At 44.7% G+C, this 20,533-nt stretch overlaps 1 protein-coding gene across 2 annotated transcripts in view; it reads right to left on the minus strand.

Moving 5' to 3' along the window:
- IFT56 (intraflagellar transport 56) overlaps positions 1 to 19,413 on the minus strand; it is a 1,056,475-nt gene extending 1,037,062 nt beyond the window's left edge. Inside the window, exons 1-2 of one of the 2 annotated variants that reach the window (XM_069652707.1) lie at positions 19,044 to 19,154; positions 14,607 to 14,684 (exon numbers count right to left, since the gene is read on the minus strand). Coding sequence is in view for 1 of the 2 variants with exons in the window: in XM_069652706.1 (XP_069508807.1) it covers positions 19,044 to 19,046 (3 nt within the window). In the remaining variant the exon portion in view is untranslated. Of the gene's footprint in view, positions 1 to 14,606; positions 14,685 to 19,043 lie in introns of both variants that reach the window. The other variant, XM_069652706.1, reaches the window with a different exon arrangement.
- Between the last annotated feature and the right edge of the window lie 1,120 nt (positions 19,414 to 20,533).

The raw sequence follows: 20,533 nt of genomic DNA on the forward strand, positions 1-20,533 counted from the left end.
CCCGCCATGGACTGAGGTCCCAGAACGCAGCCCCTGAAAGCCGGAGAGATGCGCAACTACTGGACTCGAACTGGACTTGACTGGTGAAGTTTTGGTCTGTACTGCGTCGAGGTTCAGGGAGTACTTGCAACACTTAACGGTGGTCCCAGGCGCATCCATAGACTTTTACGCATGAGTGTCCCCCAAGGGCCACACTCCTTTGTTAGGGTGGCCTGCGCTACCACCCTATTCCTGGAAATAGCTCTGCGCCCTTGTGGAGATCCTCCTCGAATAGTGGAACTCTATTCTTCATTGTCTTACTCCCTTTCTGCGACAATACTGCCCCTTGAAGAGACGCCTTGTGTACTTTAACGCACAATCGAGTGCTGCCCCGCTGAACGTACTTTTGAGCACAAGGATCCACACTTTGTAGGGATTGGATGCCTATTCATTAGGATTGAGACTCTTGAAGAATTGGCTAAAGTATATTTGCATCGTCTGACCCACTGTCAATGTCTAGTGTCTCACGTGCGGGTTCCTCTTCCCCTAAATTAGTCAACACCCCTCTCCTCCTCACCTGGTTCTTCGGATGAGCTGTCCTGGTGATAGTCCGTCCTCCGTCGTCCTCTTCCTTTCTTTTTAAAGAGATAGGGTCTTCCCCGGAGTGGAGCCACAACGGCACCCCTGTTAGGAAAAGGGCACCAGTGGGACCCCCTTCCGGAAAAGCCCCTGGAGAGGAAAAAGCCAGGGAAGGCAAAAAACCTCTCGGAACGAATCTCCAACCAACAGGGCGCAGGTAAGTCTTTTTAAATGGCCATATCTTTCTTTCAGCAGTAAAGGCGATGGTAAATCCAGACTCCCAGGAAGTTTCAAAGACGGAGATCCAGCAGCGGTTTAATGGCAAGGATGAAGCAGTGGAGCGAAGAGACTTCTGAGTGAGTTCCGTGAGAGCAGAATGTCCGGCTCCGAGGAGAGAATCCGGACAGAGCATACAGCAGGAGAAAGGTGAGGGGGGGGAGGGCAAGGCAGGAAAAAACAAGCAAGAAAGAGGGGGGACACTGGAACGCGGAGAAATCCGCTAAAGAGGCGGGCCAGATAACACAAAAAAATGGGAAAAGTAAGGATAGAGAGAAACAGGTAAACAGCGTCTACACCCAACACAGAAGCGAAGAGGTTGCAACGCGAGGCATCGCAGAGAGGGGCGTGGTTAAAGACCACGAAGCACCAAACAACTAGACCCTTAAACCCGGAAACAAGAGGAATGAGAAGCGGCACCACCTAAGGGCCGGACAACCTCCAAGCCTTCCATAGCCCCCACGAGGACAGGCGGCCATGGCGCGTGACACCCTCTTCTGTTACAGGTTGTGGATCTTAACTTGTTGAATATTCCTTTAGGCCAATGGTTACTGTATATATGTGCTCTAGCATAGTGTTGTGTTAGAATTGTTAATATTACTGTGGTTTCACTTTGTGTTTGAGTTAAAAGGCCTTTAATAAATGTATATGTATTTTTGATATATACACCTGACAGAGTAATTTGAGGTGTTATTTACAGTGTGTGTTCATTTTGGACTTTCGATCACCCACAACCCTCCCGAGACCTAGTCTTGACTGCCGACAATGCTACCTTGATTGGTCTGGCTTCTCCATAAGGTTACCCTGTTCCAAGAAACTAGGCTGGCCTTCTGAACCTCTGCCCGCCAGGTCAGAGTTCAGAAATCCATCTTAACACCTGCTCATGCTGACTCCACAGAACTGCAATCCCGATCCTCCGCGTTTGCTCCAGCAGCCATGTCCACCAGCGAACCAGCAGCCCGCTTCAGGCTGCACCCACTCCAGCAGCAGTAGCTGCGCGGGCCACACAACTCAGTGGAGCCCCAGGCGCAAAGCGCCTCAGCCAGCAGGCACTCCAGCACCACAGTGGGGAATGCACTGCCACCAGTTCCCAACCGCTCTTCTCCTGTAAAGTCGTTGCGGTCCAAGCTCCATCGCCATCACTCAACCCCCACGGCCCTCATGTAGAAACCTGCAGCGATGTGCGACCCAGGCAGGCCCCCTCAGAAAGCAGCATCAGTACGCAGCCAATCGCTCCCAGGATCGGGGCAACCGAAAAGCACCACCTTCATACAGCAGTCAAGGTCCAAATCAGGATCACGCAAAGGATATATTGCCGGATCGCCTCGGGAGCACTCGCTACATTACAGATATCTTATTGTGGTGGCTTAACCATTTTCCTGGTGGCTTCAGGTTGGTCCCTGCGTACACCCAGATGCTAAATCAGCAGCGAGATTTCTGGTGAGAGGTATTTCCGAGGTGGGGAATTAGTGAAGTTCTAAAATCCAACAATGGAGCCCACTTCTTTAATGCCTTGTTCACATAAATCACTTCGCTGCTAGGAATAAAGCATTGGTTGTGCTCAGTGTACCACCTGCAGGTCAACAGAATCGTAGAGAGGCTCAATGGGGTCCTTAATGTGAAGCATTAGATCACCTGCCTTCCATTAGTCTTTTTTTACATACAAAACCAGCCAGGGATGGACCATCATTTAAGCCCACAGAATATCATGACTGGGCGTAGACTACATACACCCCTCTCACCTACACGTATGACATCAGATGCACACAAGACCACAGCTGTCTTAGGGGAGGAGTTCAAGGAGTATTTTACAGCATTAACAAAAAGTGTTAAGATTATATCATCACAAGTTGCGTCTTCTCACCAACAGACAACAGGTGAAAGCAGCAAGACTACCGACGATCAACACAAGATACAGCTTCTCCCCGGGGACGGTCTAAATCTGCACTTACGTGCGTCTCTGGAATAAGCAGCGTTTCCATGGGCCACACACAGTAGTCTATGAAACTCCGACTGCCGTGAAGGTGGAGGGCAATAAGAGTTGGATCCACCTAAAAGACACTTTAAGGGATACTGGCAGCCCTCCAGCTGCACGGGAGCAGGAATAGAAGTTAAGTATGCCCTACAGATGTACCATTCATTTCAGTACGAGGGTGGGGTGCAGATGGAGATCTAGAGTTTAAATAATTTTTGTATAAGAAAAGGAATGTTCATGATTGTAATTGTCTAATCAAGTATGAGGAGAAAATGCTAAGAAGAAAAAATGTTGACAATTATTTTTTCGATGATTATGAGATTTTAAATCCCATGATGGAGGCACATGGTTTTGCAGCTGACAACGTATGGTACGTCCATGTGAGGAAGATGGCGGAGAGATCCGAAGGATATTGCTACATCTTCTCTCATATTCCCCATGCCTCTGGCGTTCATAGGCTTTTTATTCCAAATTGCATGGAGGTAGCAGATGAGCTATGCCTAGTGCACTTAGCCCTCCGCAGGGTTCGAGGGCAGTTTAGGTTCGAGGGCAGTTTAACGGGCCGTCAATTACAGCATCAGTTATATCCAGTGATGAGGACTGTTGAATGGCCGAGAAGACAAGAGCACAAAAATATTAGGTGTACTCAAAGAGTTCAATTGATTTTGGAAGGAGCTATTTTTTTCTAAAAAAAAAAAACAAAAACAAAAAAAAAAAGAAAACTCGATTGGAGCAAGTCTGAAGAGTTGCAGCTGAAGGAATTAGGGGATTTTCAGAACAAAAGGGTGGCACAAATAAACAACGAGTGTGGGACAGTATGGAAAATTATTGAAAATGTCCTTGACCATTTAAGGGCCTCTCCAATGAGCTAAAAGGTTGTTGTTGCTGGTCGGTAACCGCACCAGAACCTCATCGCTGGCTTTGAAAATCCTCAACCAGCTTTTGCTGTTAAACCCGGCTTCTTGGGTCTCCTGTGCTTTTCCGAGATGAGCCCTGGCCAACTCTCGCAAGGCATCTAGGTGGGTCTGTAGGTTCTCTACGTATTCCGTAAGCGGCATTTCCTCACTTTGTTCCTATTCCTCCCCTACGACATCAAATATAGTGCAGGGCTGTCTCTCAAATAACAACTGAAATGGGGAGAACTGTGTGGAAGACTGAAGGGTATCCCATAGTACCATGAGGAGTAATGGTAAAGCTTTGTCCCAGTTCCTCCCGTCCGGTCCTAGGACTCTTTGTAACATTTTCTTGATCGTCTTGTTATATCGTTCCACCAGTCCGTCGGTTTGAGGAAGATAAACCGAGGTCTTTAAGTGAATGATCTGAAGACGTTGACATACTTGTCTCATGACTAGACATAACATTTGTGCCTTGGTCTTTTAGAATTTCATCAGCTAGTTCAACTCGGGCAAAGAACAGAATCAACTTGTCACAGACATGTCAGGCTGAAATCCCCTTGTGGGGAAGGCCTCTGGGCCTGGTAGCATAGTCCACAATGACTAAAAAGTATTGATATCCCCTACAGGCTGGTTCCAAGTGCCCCACTATATCCATTCCTATTGTCTGGAAGTGAGTGGTTATCAATGGCATCCGTTGGAGGGGTGCCTGGGATAGCGCGATTCTGCTGGTCAGTTGACATATTGAACATTCCTTGCAAAATCGGGCTACCTCTCCATAGATTCCGGGCCAATAAAAACATTTTAACAAGTTTTGAGGGAGGCCATGTGTCTTCTGCATGGGTGATTATGAGCCAACGGGATTACCACCTTGCGATGGGAACTAGGTATTACCAGCTGTTCCTGGTCTATTTCATCTTCCAACAGGTGGACCCTATAGAACAATACCTGACGGAAGGCAAAACTCTGTCCTTTTGTTGTGTCTGTGCTCCCTTCCTGGGTTGCTCTCTCGCAAGCTATACGAATGGTAGGGTCTGTTAGGGTCCCAGCCCTGATGGACTGCTCGTGGTCCTCCATCTTCCATCCGATTGGTCGGGCTAAATACATTGTGCGGGTCCAGTCTGTTATGCCTTATTTCTCATCTGGATTTCTTCAAAGGTATAGGGGCTTCCGCCCACCAGTCCTTTTCGGCGTCTTCCATTATTTCTTTAAAACGGGGCATGTCCGATCCAATCACAACCGGGGTGGGTAACGAGGGAAGAACAGCACCCCTTAGACTCACTGCCTTGTCCTGTATTTCTAGGTGTACCCTTTTAGCGGGATATGTCTTTGCACCATCATGTATACATTGTATAGGAACATACTTAACAGGAGATAGAGAGGAAATGTCACTCACTTGCGGGGAGATGGCGGTCTGCTGGCTGCCGTTGTCCAAGAAGGCGTAGGTCAGGTCGCCATCAACTCGTACCTTGGCGGTGTATGGATAGGTCAGATCACATATGGGTTCCTTATGCATGTATTAGATCTCCATTGGTTCAGCAGGTCTTCTCTCGGGGCAAATCCGAGCAATGTGACCCCAGTCCCCACATTCATAACACTGAGGTAGTCGAAACTCAGTTTCAGTACTGGTGGTTTTTCCTTCGATTCCCCCCTTTTCTTTCTTCTGGCTTGAAGGGCTTGTCTTCCATCATGGAAATCCCGCCCTCACTGGTCTGGGTGGAATAGTCTCCGTTCCACTAGAGAATCCTCTGGAAAGCCCCCCCTCGGCATCTTGTTATCACCCGTCTTTTGATATGCAGTAGCTATATCCACTGCTTCGGCTAGGCTGGGTCTATGATGCTGTCTGACTCATTGTTTTATTGGTCCAGTTAGAGCATCTAGGAACTGCTCAAGCACCACCTTGTCTAGGACCTTCTGTATGGCTGCAGAAGGGGGGGGGGGTTGTAGTAATTTCTCTGGCAAGTCCTTCACTCGATAATAGAGCTGTCAGTGGCTTTCCCCAGGCTTAAGTCGAGTCTCCCTCAACTTGATGCAGTAAGATTCTTTGACCCAGCCTGTCCAGGACTGCTCTTTTAATTTCTGCATAGGGGCGTCTCCATTGGGATCGGCGGTTTGATATGCCCCTTGCATTACACCAGACAGCAACAGGGCTACATACCGCCCGCATCGATCCACAGTCCACTGTGAGCTTCTAGCAATCCTTTTGAAGCTGGGAAAAAAGAAAGCCGGGTCTTCACCTTCCTTATACTTCTGCAGGATTGAAGAGGGAAGCAATAGAGTCTCATGCTGTTTGCCATGAGCAGTATTCTGGAGTGTCCCCTGTATTTGGATGGCCTATTGGAAGGCCTCTCGATCAGCTACAGCCTGCTGGGATTGTATCTGGATCAGTTGCTGTAACTGTTGTTGTTCATCGGTGAGAGCTTTAATCAATTCATCTCAATCCCACCTTCAACACCACTTGTGAACACACAGAAGTACGGGAGGCTGATTAGACAGTTACAGAAGGGACATTCCCCAACCAGGTTTCTTCAGCCTGTCGGGACCTCAGAAATCCTTCGTTTCAAAATGGGTTATTGGGGCATATGTCTGCCTCTCTTGTTAATCTGCATAGGCCTCTGGCTTCTGGTTCCTCGGTCGGCTGTCCTGGAAGAATACAAGAGCAACAACCCTGTTTTCAGAGCCTGCACTTCCTTTTGTAGCAGGACAGCTAGCATCCCACCAATCAGAGGGAGACTCATTGGGAGGGTCCTAGGCCAGTACATTAGTGGATGCCCCCGCCCCCTGTCATGGCCGCTGTTCGTTCGGTCCTGGTTACCAAGACCCCTGGTGTGCTGGGAAGGACCGGGATCCATACATGCCATGAAGGCGGCGTGTGAGCACCACAGATCCAAAGAGGAAAACAGTAAGAATGTGTCCGCTCTCGTATTGCGCCTCAGGACTCCATGAAAGTGTTCCGACACTCTGTCCTGTGGACCTGGTAATGAGCCTCCTCCCGGCGCACTATCCTGGGGTCCCGGGGCGAACTCTGCAACTGGGTTACAATAAACAGAGGGAAGGCGATTGTAGGCGGTGTACAACACCGCTGCAATGCTGCACAGGGGCACCCCCTGGTAACTGAACAGGCTGATCTTCACAAGCATTCTCACAGGCCTTGGCATACATTCCTGATCGATATCTGCCGTTTAGCCACACATAAATCTTTTTCCTCCCTCCTGGCCCCTGGCATTCAAGCAGTGGAAAATGCCAAATGGTTCCAGGTTACCCGGTATGAACTCTTGCTCTTTGTGAACACTTCGAGTCAGAGTTTAGTGCCATTAAGGAAGAATTGCGGGCACTGAGGCTCATAACCTTGCAAAACCGGTACATACTCGACTTCTTGACAGCGATGGAGGGCGACGTATGCTGGAAAATGGGGATTACCTGCTGTACATTTGTGCCTCCAAACGACACAGAGAACGGTATGATCACCAGAACTATCGCTGCTCTGCATAAACTGAAAGAGGTCATGGAAACTGAGGCTGGGATCAACAACCACTCATGGATAGACTCTTTGTTTGCATGGGTACCTCCCTGATTGAGCCTTGGTGTGAAGATGTTGATGCCCATTCGTGTCTTTCTACTTATTCTTTTTTGTTCCTGCCAGTATGTTTTACGTCGTTGCTCTGCCCAGGTACCAACCTGTGCGGCCATGATAATTGTAACCCTGTCCAAGACTAGGGCCACCACTACTTCATCCCATATGAGTACTCAAACTAAAACGGTTTGGTTTCCGCCACCAAATTGGCATGTTTGTGTGAAGGGGGGAGATTGCGGAAACAGTGCGGGAGTGCGGGGGGAAAGAGTCAAGTTGATTAATTGGAGGAGTATGCCCAATTTGAGACTGAGGTGACAGATCAGATGGTTGTAGAGATGTTCCCCAAGAGGATAATTATTATTTGTTAAAATATTATCTAAAGGTGGGGAATGTCAGGGTTGTCAAGGAGGGTCCCTTCTATTATAAGGAATTCATGTTGCGAGCGCCATATTGATGACAGGGGGAGCGGCAAACTGAGCACAGTTAACTTTTTGTTCAGAACTGTTACAATATTAGCTTGGACCCACGCAGAAAGAGAACCTATCAAATCAACCAAATGTAAAAACATACCTGTACCTTAATATAAATACATGAGAAATTTGTGAATGTCAATATAAAAGGCCTTTTTACAATGAATAAGAACATATTGGTTAGGGCTCTCTTGCAAAATGCACTTTGACTTCTAAACAGGTTTTTATAAGACAGCAGGTAGGTAAATGGGTAATCTTAACCTTTTGCGGTCAGCATCTGGAGAAATAGTCTTAAGTTTATGGTCTGATATGTTTATGGTATGATAAGTCTCGTAGATAGTAGATATAATCTCCTGATGTTTGAGAGCGTGACCAAAAGAGTTTTGTTGTTTATTCTGGTCGGTAGTAAAACGGAGGATAAGTTAAATGCCTAAAGCTATTTAGGAGTTTCAGTTTCAATTGTGCGATAAAGTGGGAGCCTTCCTGTAGACTGGAAAAGTTGCAAGGGAACAGATGTTATCTTGCCATTTGTATTCAAATCTTTAGAGGGGATTGGTCATTTGTTTGATTAAGTATTTTTCCAGGTTGTATGTAGTCGCATAACTTATGTCTTTTAAAGGTGCCAGAAACTGTGGAATGGAGATGGCCATCTATAGTTCAAGGGAAATAATGGCTAAGCAGACCTTCGTCTATTTGCTCAAATAAGTCAGCGAGACCATGTGCAACCATACTTAAAGTTAAAGGTTTTAGGCCACTTATTGCGAGAAATTCATTATGTTTTCAATGCTAATGTTTAAGCCATACACCAAAGTCAGGACCTACTACATCCAATCCTAAGAAGAGGTGTGTGTTTAAAATATGATCTGAAGATAATATTGAAGACAAGCCTGACCAATGAAAATGTAACAGAATGGTATTTCTTTGAAAAGGTTTTGTCCAATCATATTTGGTGGAAGGAGAGTAATAAACATATCTGGGAGTGTTTTAAATTCTTGCAAAAAAGTATATAAACTGCCAACTGATGTATTGTTGAGACTTGAGTTTGGTCCTGCAACACCATCTAACCGCTCCCCGGAGCTTTGTACAACAAACTTGCTTTATGTGCAACCATGTCCTCTGTCTTAAATGGTGGGCCTGTTTTTGTTTAAGGTGATTAAAGGACCACCCCCACCAATTGTGATGTTGCCCTCTTTTAGAGGTGGTTACTTTAAATTGAATTGACCCAAGTGCCATGACATTACACGCAGGGATGTCATAAGCCACCTAAATCGATATTTTTAAGACCCATGTTATGAAACAATTTAGAACATGCAAACCCCTTAAAATGTGAATAGGATTGCTGTAATTTTGTAGCAAGGAAAATGCCACATTTCGCTACACATGATCTGAAACAGAAAAATGCAAGTGGCGGAGTGGCAGTGAGTGGCAGTCTTGCAGTCTGCTACGGTTTATAGTGAACATGTCGAAAACAAAAATGTCGAAATAAATAATGCTGAAAAAAAATGTGTTTTTAAAGAATTTTTTTTTTTTTTATGGGGGGTGCCCCCAGCAACTTCCCCTTGATTTTTAATAGCTAAACCCAAAAAAACATACAAATAAAAAAAAAATAAAAAAATCTTTTTTTTTTGACATTTTTGTTTTCGACTTTTTGCAGTCGACATTATAACTGCACACCGTCTGCTACCACCATTCCAGTATTTTTTCCTTGTCTACTGCTACCCTTGGAGGCATGTTTCTAGTCACCTCTACAAAAACTAATTTACTCCGCAGAGCGGACGTGGAGTGGCGGTGAGTGGCAGTCTTGCAGTCATGCCAGGCAAGACGGCAAAAACTGCAAAGATGCCCCCCCCCCCAAGACACCCCCTTTTGATCTAGAGGATATCACAGGACGCTGCCTAAGGCGCTCTCGCAAGACGTCCCCAACTGAAAATATAAACACCACACAAGAACATCAACAACCTCTCTTTCCCCCCCGACTGCTGAGAGCATGGTAAACTGCCAAACTAAGGGATCCTCTGTGTCCACACCATCAACAACCTCTAGTGAAAAACACAGAGCCTTAACTACCTGCGACTCTTTACTTCAAAAAGATACTGCCGCTCCCCTTCGGGGAACAAATCTTACCTTAAACGAGCCCTGTAACGCAACCCAGGACTCTCCCACGGCCTCCACCCGTTTACATGTTGGTTCGGCTCTCGCCGGAGCTCCGCTGTCCCCCGGAGGGGCGGGGCCGCGTCGAGTTCTCCGGATCTGCTGGCCGACGTGTCTTCGGGACGGATGGCAACAGACTCCGCTCCGGCTGCCCCTCAGGGGGGCGACTCATCTGAAGTGCCGACGAGTGAAGGTGATGACCGAGGGCTTGGTCAAGACAGCGAAAGTCTGCCCGCAGCAACGGCTCCCTCACCCTCGCAGACGCCTGGAGACGCGTGTCCGGCACCCAACATAGAAAGCGAAACTAACATTGACGCAGCTCCACCCACTACCGTATTAACTGTAAAAGCATTGATCCACGCAAATCCAGCAGCAACGGTGCCTTCTGAAACGCAGGGACATGCTGAAGCCAACGTCGACCCTACACCCCAAACAGCCCATTATGAAAAGGGGGAAAAACCTCATAACCAGAAAAAAAAGACCACGGAAAGTGGGTGACTCTATTGAGGAAATCCTAGACAAAGACAAACTCAACAAACAAACAAAACCTTTGGTGAAGCAAAGGGCGAGCCAAAAACAGGGCAAGCCTAATAAAATGGGTCGAGCGAGCCACAAAAGGTACAAGAAAGGGTACAAAGAAACCTCAACCTCCTTTAAAATTGCTATCAGACTTTTTCTGTAAACATTCTAAAGCAATCCAAGAAAAGAGCCAAGAATTAACGGACGCCGAAATGCTTGAGGCTGTAAACGAAAACACACCACCTCGCAAGCAGCATAGGTTGGTAATAGCACAAAGAAAATCTTCTCTACCCTCCTTGAGAGGGGACGATTACCTTGCCCAAAAAATAAACAAGGACAACTGGCAATTTATGGGAAAACTTGCATCCGCAAGTGCACTAACAAAGACTGTCTTGTCGCCCGTCGAGCATGACCTAGATTCAAATCCCTCCTCAACGTCCTCCCCAACACCTCTAACGACAAATACAACAACAGACAGGACAGAAGCGCCTCAGCCTACCCAAGAAGCACCAACCCCCAACACCAAAGAGCCTGAACCAGAACAGCAAGCTTGTAATCAACTCCAAGATGGAAACCAGATGGTGGGGACCCCAACTCCAACAAAAAGTTTAAAACCACCTCCGCCTGGGAGAAAGTCCCCTACCAGGCCAAATCCATCTTTACAACAAGACTTGACACCTATTTGTGGATCAAAGCTCTGCTCAGGGGAACATGACAATAGTAAAGAACAGGTCGAAAACCCACCACCCCCTGCCCTAGAAGAGTCATATAGACCTAACAAACATGACAGAAGGGGCAAACAGCTCTTTAACGGTGGCCTACAAGGATTTAACCAACCGAGAATATCCGATGGCGGTGGACTACACTCCACTGCTGACTACCTTCAGAGTCCCACAGGGGAAGAAAAAGCTAACCAAGACTCAAAAAAAGCACATCTACGATAAACTGATCACGGAAAAAAAGAGGGACCTTAGAAGAACTAAAAGGCAGGCACGAAAATTAAACCCCCAGCTGTCATCAAACATCATCAGCGCAGCCGTAAAAACCTATAAAGCATGGCTGAGAGGTCACCACCATAAACTATACCAACAAGATGCCGAAAACATCCTCGAGGCTATAAACGGCAACCACGCCAGAGACTTTTGGTCCCTCCTTCGCTCAACAACACCTGGTGCTCCACCGTGCCAATTGAATGGAATCGGACAATCAGCTTGGGAGGCCTACTATGAAATCCTCTTCCAAAGACCCAAAACCGCTCAGGGGCCCCCGGGCAATTGCGACGCCCCCTGGATCCAGCTAGACAATATTGATGACATTCAAGATTTGATAAGAAAACTAAAACCATCCCGTGCCCCAGGTCCAGATGGAATAACTAACCTGGACTTGAAAACACACCCAGAAACTTGCTCATCACTCCTGAGCACAATCTTTAGTCGCTGTACTACCTCCAAATCCATCCCACCATCATGGACTTGTGCGAACATAGTGCCTATCTATAAAAAAGGAAACAACGCTGACCCAGCTAATTACCACCCAATTGCCCTTTTACACCCAATAGGCAAACTTTTTGGGTCTCTTCTTCTACAACATTTTACTACATGGGCCAATAAAGCCCCCTGCCAGGACAATCTACAGACAGGTTTCAAAAAGAACATGGGCACGAACGCTAACATACTTATTTTGAGTTAGCTGAAAAGCAAGATCCTGGAAGGCCGACCCCGCCTATTCATCACCTTTGTCACCTTACTCAGGCGTTTGATAAAGTTGACCGCTCGAGACTATGGCAGAAAAGTACTCTATGGAAATGTCCACACGAACTGCTCGGCCCAAATAAAGCCCTATATTCCAACACGTCCATGCAAGTCCGACTGAACCAACAAGGGACCCTATCTGGGGAGATAAACACGGCCAGAGGTGTCAAACAGGGCTGCCCTTTGGCCCCGGCCTTGTTTTGGACATACTTAGGAGACTTCCAAGAATCCGAGAAATCAGTCCGAGCATTTCTACCAAAGCTTGGAGGAGACCGAATCAGTCGCCTGCTCTACACGGACGACTTGATCCTTATAGATCACACTCCCATAGGCCTACAACGCCAATTTACCAACCTACAGCAGTATATGGCGGAAAATAACCTGTAATCAACGAAGAGAAAACAAAAATGATGGTTATCGAAAAATCAACTAGGACAAAGGAAAGGATTCTCCTCCTTTTGGGCCCAACCACAATTGAAAGAGTCACCAACTTCAAGTACCTTGGTATCACACTGGACAGCTCAACAAAGGACAAAGCGATGCAAGAGGTACTTGATGAAAAAACAAAAAAACTAGCAATCCAAGGGAAAGCCAATGACACCAAATTCAGACGATACTCATCGATCCCAGTCAGAGATTTCTATAAAAAGAAGGTTATACCATCTTTAACCTACGGCGCTGACGCTATGCCTAACCTCCCTACAGAATTATGGCCTAAACTAGAAGCAATCTTCTGGAGAACAATCTTCGACCTTCCAAAATCAACCCCTATCCCATTGATCAGACGTGAACTCAGTCTAGAATCTTTGGAAACAACAGTAGATTAAAACAGCGTCTTGCTATATAGGAAATGTATCCTGAAAGATTCACCATATGCCTATCGCCTGATAAACCAAGAAATCCGGCTTGGATCATGTAAAATGCTGCTGAGATGGGAAACCAAGAACTTGACCCTCTTACACTCAGTGGAAAGCAGTGAGGACGAGCTCATAACTAACCCGGTCAAAGTTATCAAAAAGATCTGAGAGCTCGACTGGATAAAGACCATCGAGACAGCAAATAAATACAAACTCGCCAGCCATCTTCCTCTGTTTTTCAAGAAGCTGGACACTGTACAAACATATCTCAAATTATTCCCAAGTAGGTCGGCACAGAACTATTTTCTGAAAATTCACCTGAACCTACTGGAAACAAATGAAGTTCTAGCAATTAGAGGTGTAGCCCCAACTAATTGTTGTCGCATCTGCAAATCCACTACAAAAAAAGGAAACCATTCGCCATCTCCTTCTGAACTGTCCAGCAACGCGAGATATCCGTTTTACATACTTGAAACACACCATTTCTAACTTCAGCCTCCAAGACGAGGAAAACTGTTGGAACAAATTGATAGGAGACAAACTGAAATGGTTGTTAGCTACAGTGAACATCATGCAACACATCCTCAAAGTGATGCTCCCTCCTCGGGATTTGAACATTGTTCCAACCATATCAGGGAACTAATCTGTCTTCTTTTAGAACATCGTCTTTTGCTCTTCTGTCTACTTGCAATCATCCTATTTTCTAAAAACATCAAGAGATTAAAAACAAATAAAAAACAAATTCAAAAAAATGCAAGACAGAGGTTCAATTAGCAGAAGCACATGAAGAAAGGCTTGCTTCTTTATTTGGGGGGTTTATTTTTACACATGAAAAAACAGATCTTGTACTCAGGTCAGCCTCCTGAATGACCAAGGAGCATCCTATTTTGAGCATCCTATAGCTGACATCGTAACAATGCAAAAACCAATCAAGGATCAAACGGGTAAGATACTTTCTTGTTTCTCCACATGCAATGAAAAGTTTGCATAACAAGCATGAATGGAATGAGAAACCAACATTTAGAATGTAAATGTTCTAATAAGCCATGTTTTTGTTTGAATACAAGTAATATATACGCCAGCCCAAGACTGCACCGGATATCAGAGGCCACGTTCGAGCAATCAAGCCGCACAAGCAAAGGGGGATTGCGAACAGAGGAAAGTAACAGATGAATTGCCACAAAGAAGGAAGGCAGTTCACTTTGTATGCAGATACAACAATCCCCTATAAGTAAACTGTTGTGTGTACAATCCTGAATGGAGACTTGGCATATCTTTAAAGTGAATTTATGCAATTCCTGAAACAGTGTTTCCTTTCAAAGATAAATCGGTTTCTCAAAAGGATGGCAGCGGCCTATGTATTCTTTTCATCACTTCTTCTTTGCATAAAATGTAGCGGAGCAATGCACTGCTCTCATCACTAATTTGTGTATTTATAGGGTTACTGAGAAATAATAAACATACTGCGTATTTATAAACTGTCATCATAGCTAACAAATCCCACATTTGCATCTGGAGACTGCCCTTGGGTGGTAGAGGTGCACAGTATAAATCAACATAACATAAGGTTTAAGTTACTTACCTATAACTATGTTCTCCAGCATGGGTCTGGAATGGATTCACATACCCATGAATATTCCCTGTGGTAAAGCTGGGAAGCCTCAGTAAAAAAAAAAAAAAACAGTTTCACTTTCACTTAAAAACTGCATTTCTCCTCTAAACCAATCGCTGTCATCTGGGTCATAGTGCCCCCATCTAATGACAGTCCTCTGCCTAAGCCCCTCCTCTGGCAGCCATCTTCAGATTTGGTAACCACGTATCATCTTGCATTGACATCGTCTGAGTGTGTTGATGACTTGGAGAGGCAACAGAGGAAATGCGTACAGAAACAGCCCTTCGCAAGAGAAGAACGCGTCCCCCAGGATGCTTGGCAGTTGGAATAGATCTTAAAAATGCCTTCTTCACAACACCGTTGCATCCAGACTCCCAATACCCAACAGCATTTTCATACTGCGGAAAGAGATCCCAGCACACTCAGTACTGCGAATCGCCCAGTTTTAACAGGTTCCTTCAGATGGATTTACAAAACAACAACATGGCCAGTGCAGTTCTGCAATACGTAGACAACCTAATAGTGTGCAGCACAACAGAGGAACAGTGTTGAAAGGACACAGTATAACTCCTGACAATACTTGCAGATAAAGGGTACAAGGTGGACAGAGACAAACTACAGTACTGCCAGAAAGAAAAGGTGTACTTGGGACAGAGCATATCAACAGCAGGGGGGAGAAAGATATGCCGAGACAGAGCCACAGCAGTGAGGAACACATCACAGCCTAAAACAATCAGAGAAAATCAGCAATTCCTAGGCCTATGCAATTGTTGCTGAACATGGGTGCTTGATTACTCAACATACATCAGACCCGTGTTGCAGGCACTCAAGGAAGCACAACAAATTAAAGGAACACTTGCATGGACAGAAGAGATGGCAGAATGTTTTGAAGACTTAAAAACAGCAATCAGCAGTGTACCAGTGCTTTCAACAGCAGATTACAATAAGCCATTCTTCCTATTCTCACATTCAAATTGGCAGGTCATGACAGCAGTACTCACACAGGGATCCTTGCAAAAACACAAGCCATTAGCATGCTATAGTGGTCTTTTCGATACAGTAATGCAAGGCCATTTCCCCTGTGAACAAGCTTTAACAGCCGTGGCATTTGCTGTGCAGAAATCTGCCACCATAGTTACGGTGTGTCCACTCACTTTGAACGTTGAGCATGCAGTGTTCTCCATTTTAGAGAGGAACAAATCAACACAGACAGCAAGTGCGTATGAGGTAATTTAGGGTTTTGTCTTGTTGGCTGCCTTTCTTTGTTCTTTTGTGGAGAGACCAGTGAACCTGCCATGTGATAATCTGAAGCACTCACTGCATCTCTCCATTTATCTACAAAAGTGTATATATCACTTTTATCCAAAGCGCTGAACAGACGAGGTGATTACAGTACAAACAAGGCAAATGGTGAAAGCAAGATCACAAACCAATGCATCAACAATGTTACATCAAGCATTGCACAAAGAGACAGATTGAAGAAGGTGGCGTTTTAGACATATTTTAAATTGGGATAGATTAGAAGAATTAATTGACAGAGGAAGAGAATTCCAGAGAGCGGGAGCTAGGAGACGAAAGGAGCAGAACCAAGAGGAAGCACAAGGGGGCCAGAGAACAGAAAGATGAAACTGGAGACAGAGCGTAAGTGTCTAGAGGAATGTATAAAGAAACCAGAGAACGGAAATACAAGGTAGCTAAAGGATGAATGCATTTGAAAACAAAAACACAAAAATTGAAACTCCAGACGTTGCTTAATTAGGAGCTAATGCAGACGAGTCAGATAAGGAGAGATGCTGGCAGACCATGGGATACAAAACAGAATCCGTACCAAAGAAGGGAGAATAGAGCATAAGTAGGTAAGCCAAGTAGAGCGAACAGTAGTAGTTGAGTCGAGACAACACAAGAGAACAAAGTAGGGTTTTAATGGAAGAGAAAGTTAAAAGAGGCCTATTTTTCCGAATATTAAACAGAAAGAAACGGCACGACTGAACAAAGGAAGGTTGAGGTTGTACAGAAAAGGAGGACTACAAAAATGATATCCAAGTTGCGAGCCTGGGGAGTAACCAGGAACTGCATTGGAGGAAACAAAATTGTCAAAGGAGAAGGAATAGAAGGAGTGGCCAGAAAATATAAGATTTCCTTTTAGGATTGAGGTAAAGAAACTTAAACGCCATCCAGGATTGCACAGCACAGAGACAGGAAGAAATGCAGGAATTAATAGCATCAGTGAAAGAAGGAAGAGAGAGGAAGATCTGTGTGTTGTCTGCGAATAGATGCATTTGGAAACCAAAATCAAGGATCAACGACGCAAGGGGCTAAGTGTATAAACAGAAAAGAAGAGGGCCAAGAACAGAAGCCTGGTGAACCCCATACAAGGCAACAACTGACAAAAAGAACCTGTCCAAGAAACCGTGAATGAGCCCCCAGACAAATAACAGTGAAATCAAATAAGAGAAAAAAGTCAGATAGACTGGGTAAAGTAAGTGTAGAAAGAAGAACAATAGAGTGATCCACATTGTCAAAGACAGCATTTAAATAAAGACGAACAAGAGTGCAAGTGTTAAGATGACGAGCACAGAGAATAGAGTTAGATACAGAAAGTAGTGCAGTCTCAGTAGAAAAACTAGGTCATAAATAAAGGGTTCCAGGTTTCCATTTTTACAAATAAATACGGACTGAAATCAATCTGCTTTCTGTCTGTATTTATTTATAAAAATGGAGAAAACAAGAATGGAAAAACAGGTCTTTCCGTCCGTCTGTTCTCTATGATGTCACTCATACACCACAAGCCAATCGCATTGCAGATTGTCAGCATGGAGAGTGTAAAAGTTTTATAAAAGTTGTATAAAAATAGCATTAAAGTTCTTATATCTTGAGGCAGAAGCAGTCACAAGAGCAACAGTTTATTGTTATGGAAAAAATTGAGCTATCATTTCTTTCCTATATGGCTGCATGTGTGCTTTAATAAATGATTTTTTAATTAGAATAAATGCAGAAAAATACTGGTTGCGAATTATCTTTTATATGACAAAAACTAAATGTGGATAAATACAGAAAAAAAGGCCAACACATAGATATGCACAGATACAGATGGAAATAGCAGAAAAAAAAGACCATAAAACTGGGAGCCTTAGTCTTAAACCAGATTGAGAAGGGGGGAGAAGATTGTAAGCAGTGACATACAAGCTAAGTTGTAAATAAACAAGATGCTCACATTTTCAGGAGATAGGGCACGAGAGAAATAGGACGGAAATTATCTGGTTCAGTAGGAGTAAGGAAAGATTTTTTTAAGAAGAGGAATAATAGTTGCGGCTTCGCGCTTAGGAACAAATTGGGAGGATAGCTGAGGGGCAACGTGCTCACCTTGGAAGCAAGACGACACGGAGCAACACAGGTTCGATCCCCGGGTCCGCGCTTAGTAACCTCTGGGTAATAAGCGCGTTATAAATAACCTATCATATCATAACATCAGAGAGGACCCTTAGGCAAGAGGGTTTTCCTTGCCCTGCAACACTTTATTAGCAGTGGACGAGAAAAAAAAAAAAAAAGGAGGAGGTTTCGACTTGCCCATGCCTAATTGCTGTACATTTATTACATTTCTTCAAATTGCTCCATGAATATCAGGCAGGCAGCAAAAGTGGCAGCACTTACAGGTGTTGGCTTGTAGCTGCCTGTTTGGAGGCTTTTGGGTTAGATCTATCAGCTGAGGCCATGTGCCACCTTTTCCTTTTCAGAGCTGTCAATGTGTACTATGCGAGTTCTTTGTAGCTCATTCCAAGTCTTTATTATTATGTTTTTAAACATTCCAGTAAGTCTAAATTTTTAATGGGAAAAAGCAACACAAGTCCCTTTATGCAAAGAAAGAACAAGACTGTGAGGACTGGATTGACCGAATACACACAACTGCCACGAACCAAGTCAATCAAAGTTACAGTACCATATAACGAAAGAGCAACCTGAACTGAATGGTCTCAGAGGATCATTGCTTTTCCGAATTGTGATGATTTTTTTTTTTTACCAACCTAAGCCGTAAACATCATTTTCAATTTGAGTCAAGCGTGTTTAACAAACTGATCTGTCTCTAATTAAAAAGTTACCCTTTTAATAAGGAAACTGTGCAGCCATTTCTGAGATTTGCAACTAGTTTGTGCGCCACCGACTGCTCTGGACTTGATGTAATACTATTTAGGAACTCCATGTGTGCTCCTACTCCCTACGGATGATCAAGAACGTAGCCCTTTCCCAAACAAAATGTGACCCTCATATTTATGGACTCCACGATTTCGAGATTCCCTCGTAAGCACTCATCCCTTCTTTAGCCCTGGACTAAACCCTCAGAGGAAAGATCCCCGTTTCCAATTTGGCTGTGTGTTATGGTCTCACTGCGCTTGCGCAACCTGTGCTCACCATCTTGAAGGTTCTGGGGTTCAGCTGAGATGAGGACTTCTCTTCTCTTTGCCTTACGGAGATTCTTGATCCCCACCGTTGTCAACCGACTCTGTCGTCCTTGGCAACCATAGCCAACCTGTACTTAGCACATGCGCTCTTTGTCAAAAACTGAAAGCGACAGAAGCTTCACAGCGTCGGCTATGGGAAGTAAACGCAGTGGCCATCATGGAATAAACACTTAACCTGGTATCCAACGTATAGCTTGAAAGACTAAATGTATTGGGGGAAATAAAATAAATCAAAAGATATTTATCTTATAGCTGTTTTTAAAAGAAAATAAAGGGTCTTTAAAACAATTGTCTACACCGAACACTGACGAGAACAGGCTATGGAAACAGAAAAAGGGCTACAGTTGTGCAACATCTATACAATAGACATAGTAGAAGGACAACATCAACTGACCCAAGAGAGTTCTACCATAGTAACTCTTTGACCGACCCTTAAACGCATAGGACATACATGCCAACACTCGGAAGCACCTTGGAGGAAAATTCTAAAACAGAAAGTGTGAGAAATTAATTTTCCCACTGGTTGCATTGGGCTTAGAATTATTTTAGATGGAAAACATTGAAAAAAATAGCAATAATTTTACTTGAATAAGCGGGAGTCTCCCGCCTGAATCGGGAGGGTTGGCGGGTATGATAGGAGCTCATTTTGAATGGTGGCGTAAGGTTAATGGATGGTGTAAAAATGCCTTTTACCCCTTCCATTAACGTTACCCCCCATTTTCATTCATTGCATGGTGGAGAGGTGGGGTGGAATGCAACTTACCTTTCCGCCCCCTTTCTCCATCTCTGCTATACATATGTGCCAGCATTTGCGTCCGCCTGCTTTATGCACCAGCAAAGAGCAGTTGCACCCTATATGGTTCCGTTGCAGTATCTACAATTAGAATTCTATGTCAAGACTCGGAGGCTCAGATTATGCTTTATCTTCTCTTTACTAAACTCGAGCAGCAAAATTTAAACAAACATCAATCATGAAAAACCAGAAAAACTACAATTCCAATAAAACCCAAGATATTTGTAGTTCGTTTTTCATTGGTGATCAAAACACGTGACTTCTTAACACCAATCACCACTACTTCTCCTCTATAACATGCCAGAAGTCCTTAGTCCTTCCTCTTTCTTTGCTGCTCGAGCAGCCGAGATAAGTACCTTTATATATTTTTCCTAATATGGATGATTATTGTGGAAGTCTGTGACAGGTAGATTAGTGGATTTAGCAGCGCGCGCGCGTAGGTACGCTTAAGCGCTCTGCGAGAGGGATTTGGCGGACTATATCCGCAGGAGATAGACGCGACCGGACCTTTTCGTTCCGGCGTCGGTTTCCCTTCGTGCCGAGACTCGGCATACACGGAGGTTCGCAACGGCGCTACGGGAGTTCCGGCGTCGTTGCGAACTTGTGTATGTGAGAGTTCTCGCAGTTTACACGGGGATCCACGTTAC

Source organism: Ambystoma mexicanum, chromosome 3p (genome assembly GCF_040938575.1).
Source record: "Ambystoma mexicanum isolate Mex_15411 chromosome 3p, UKY_AmexF1_1, whole genome shotgun sequence".
NCBI lineage: Eukaryota > Metazoa > Chordata > Amphibia > Caudata > Ambystomatidae > Ambystoma > Ambystoma mexicanum.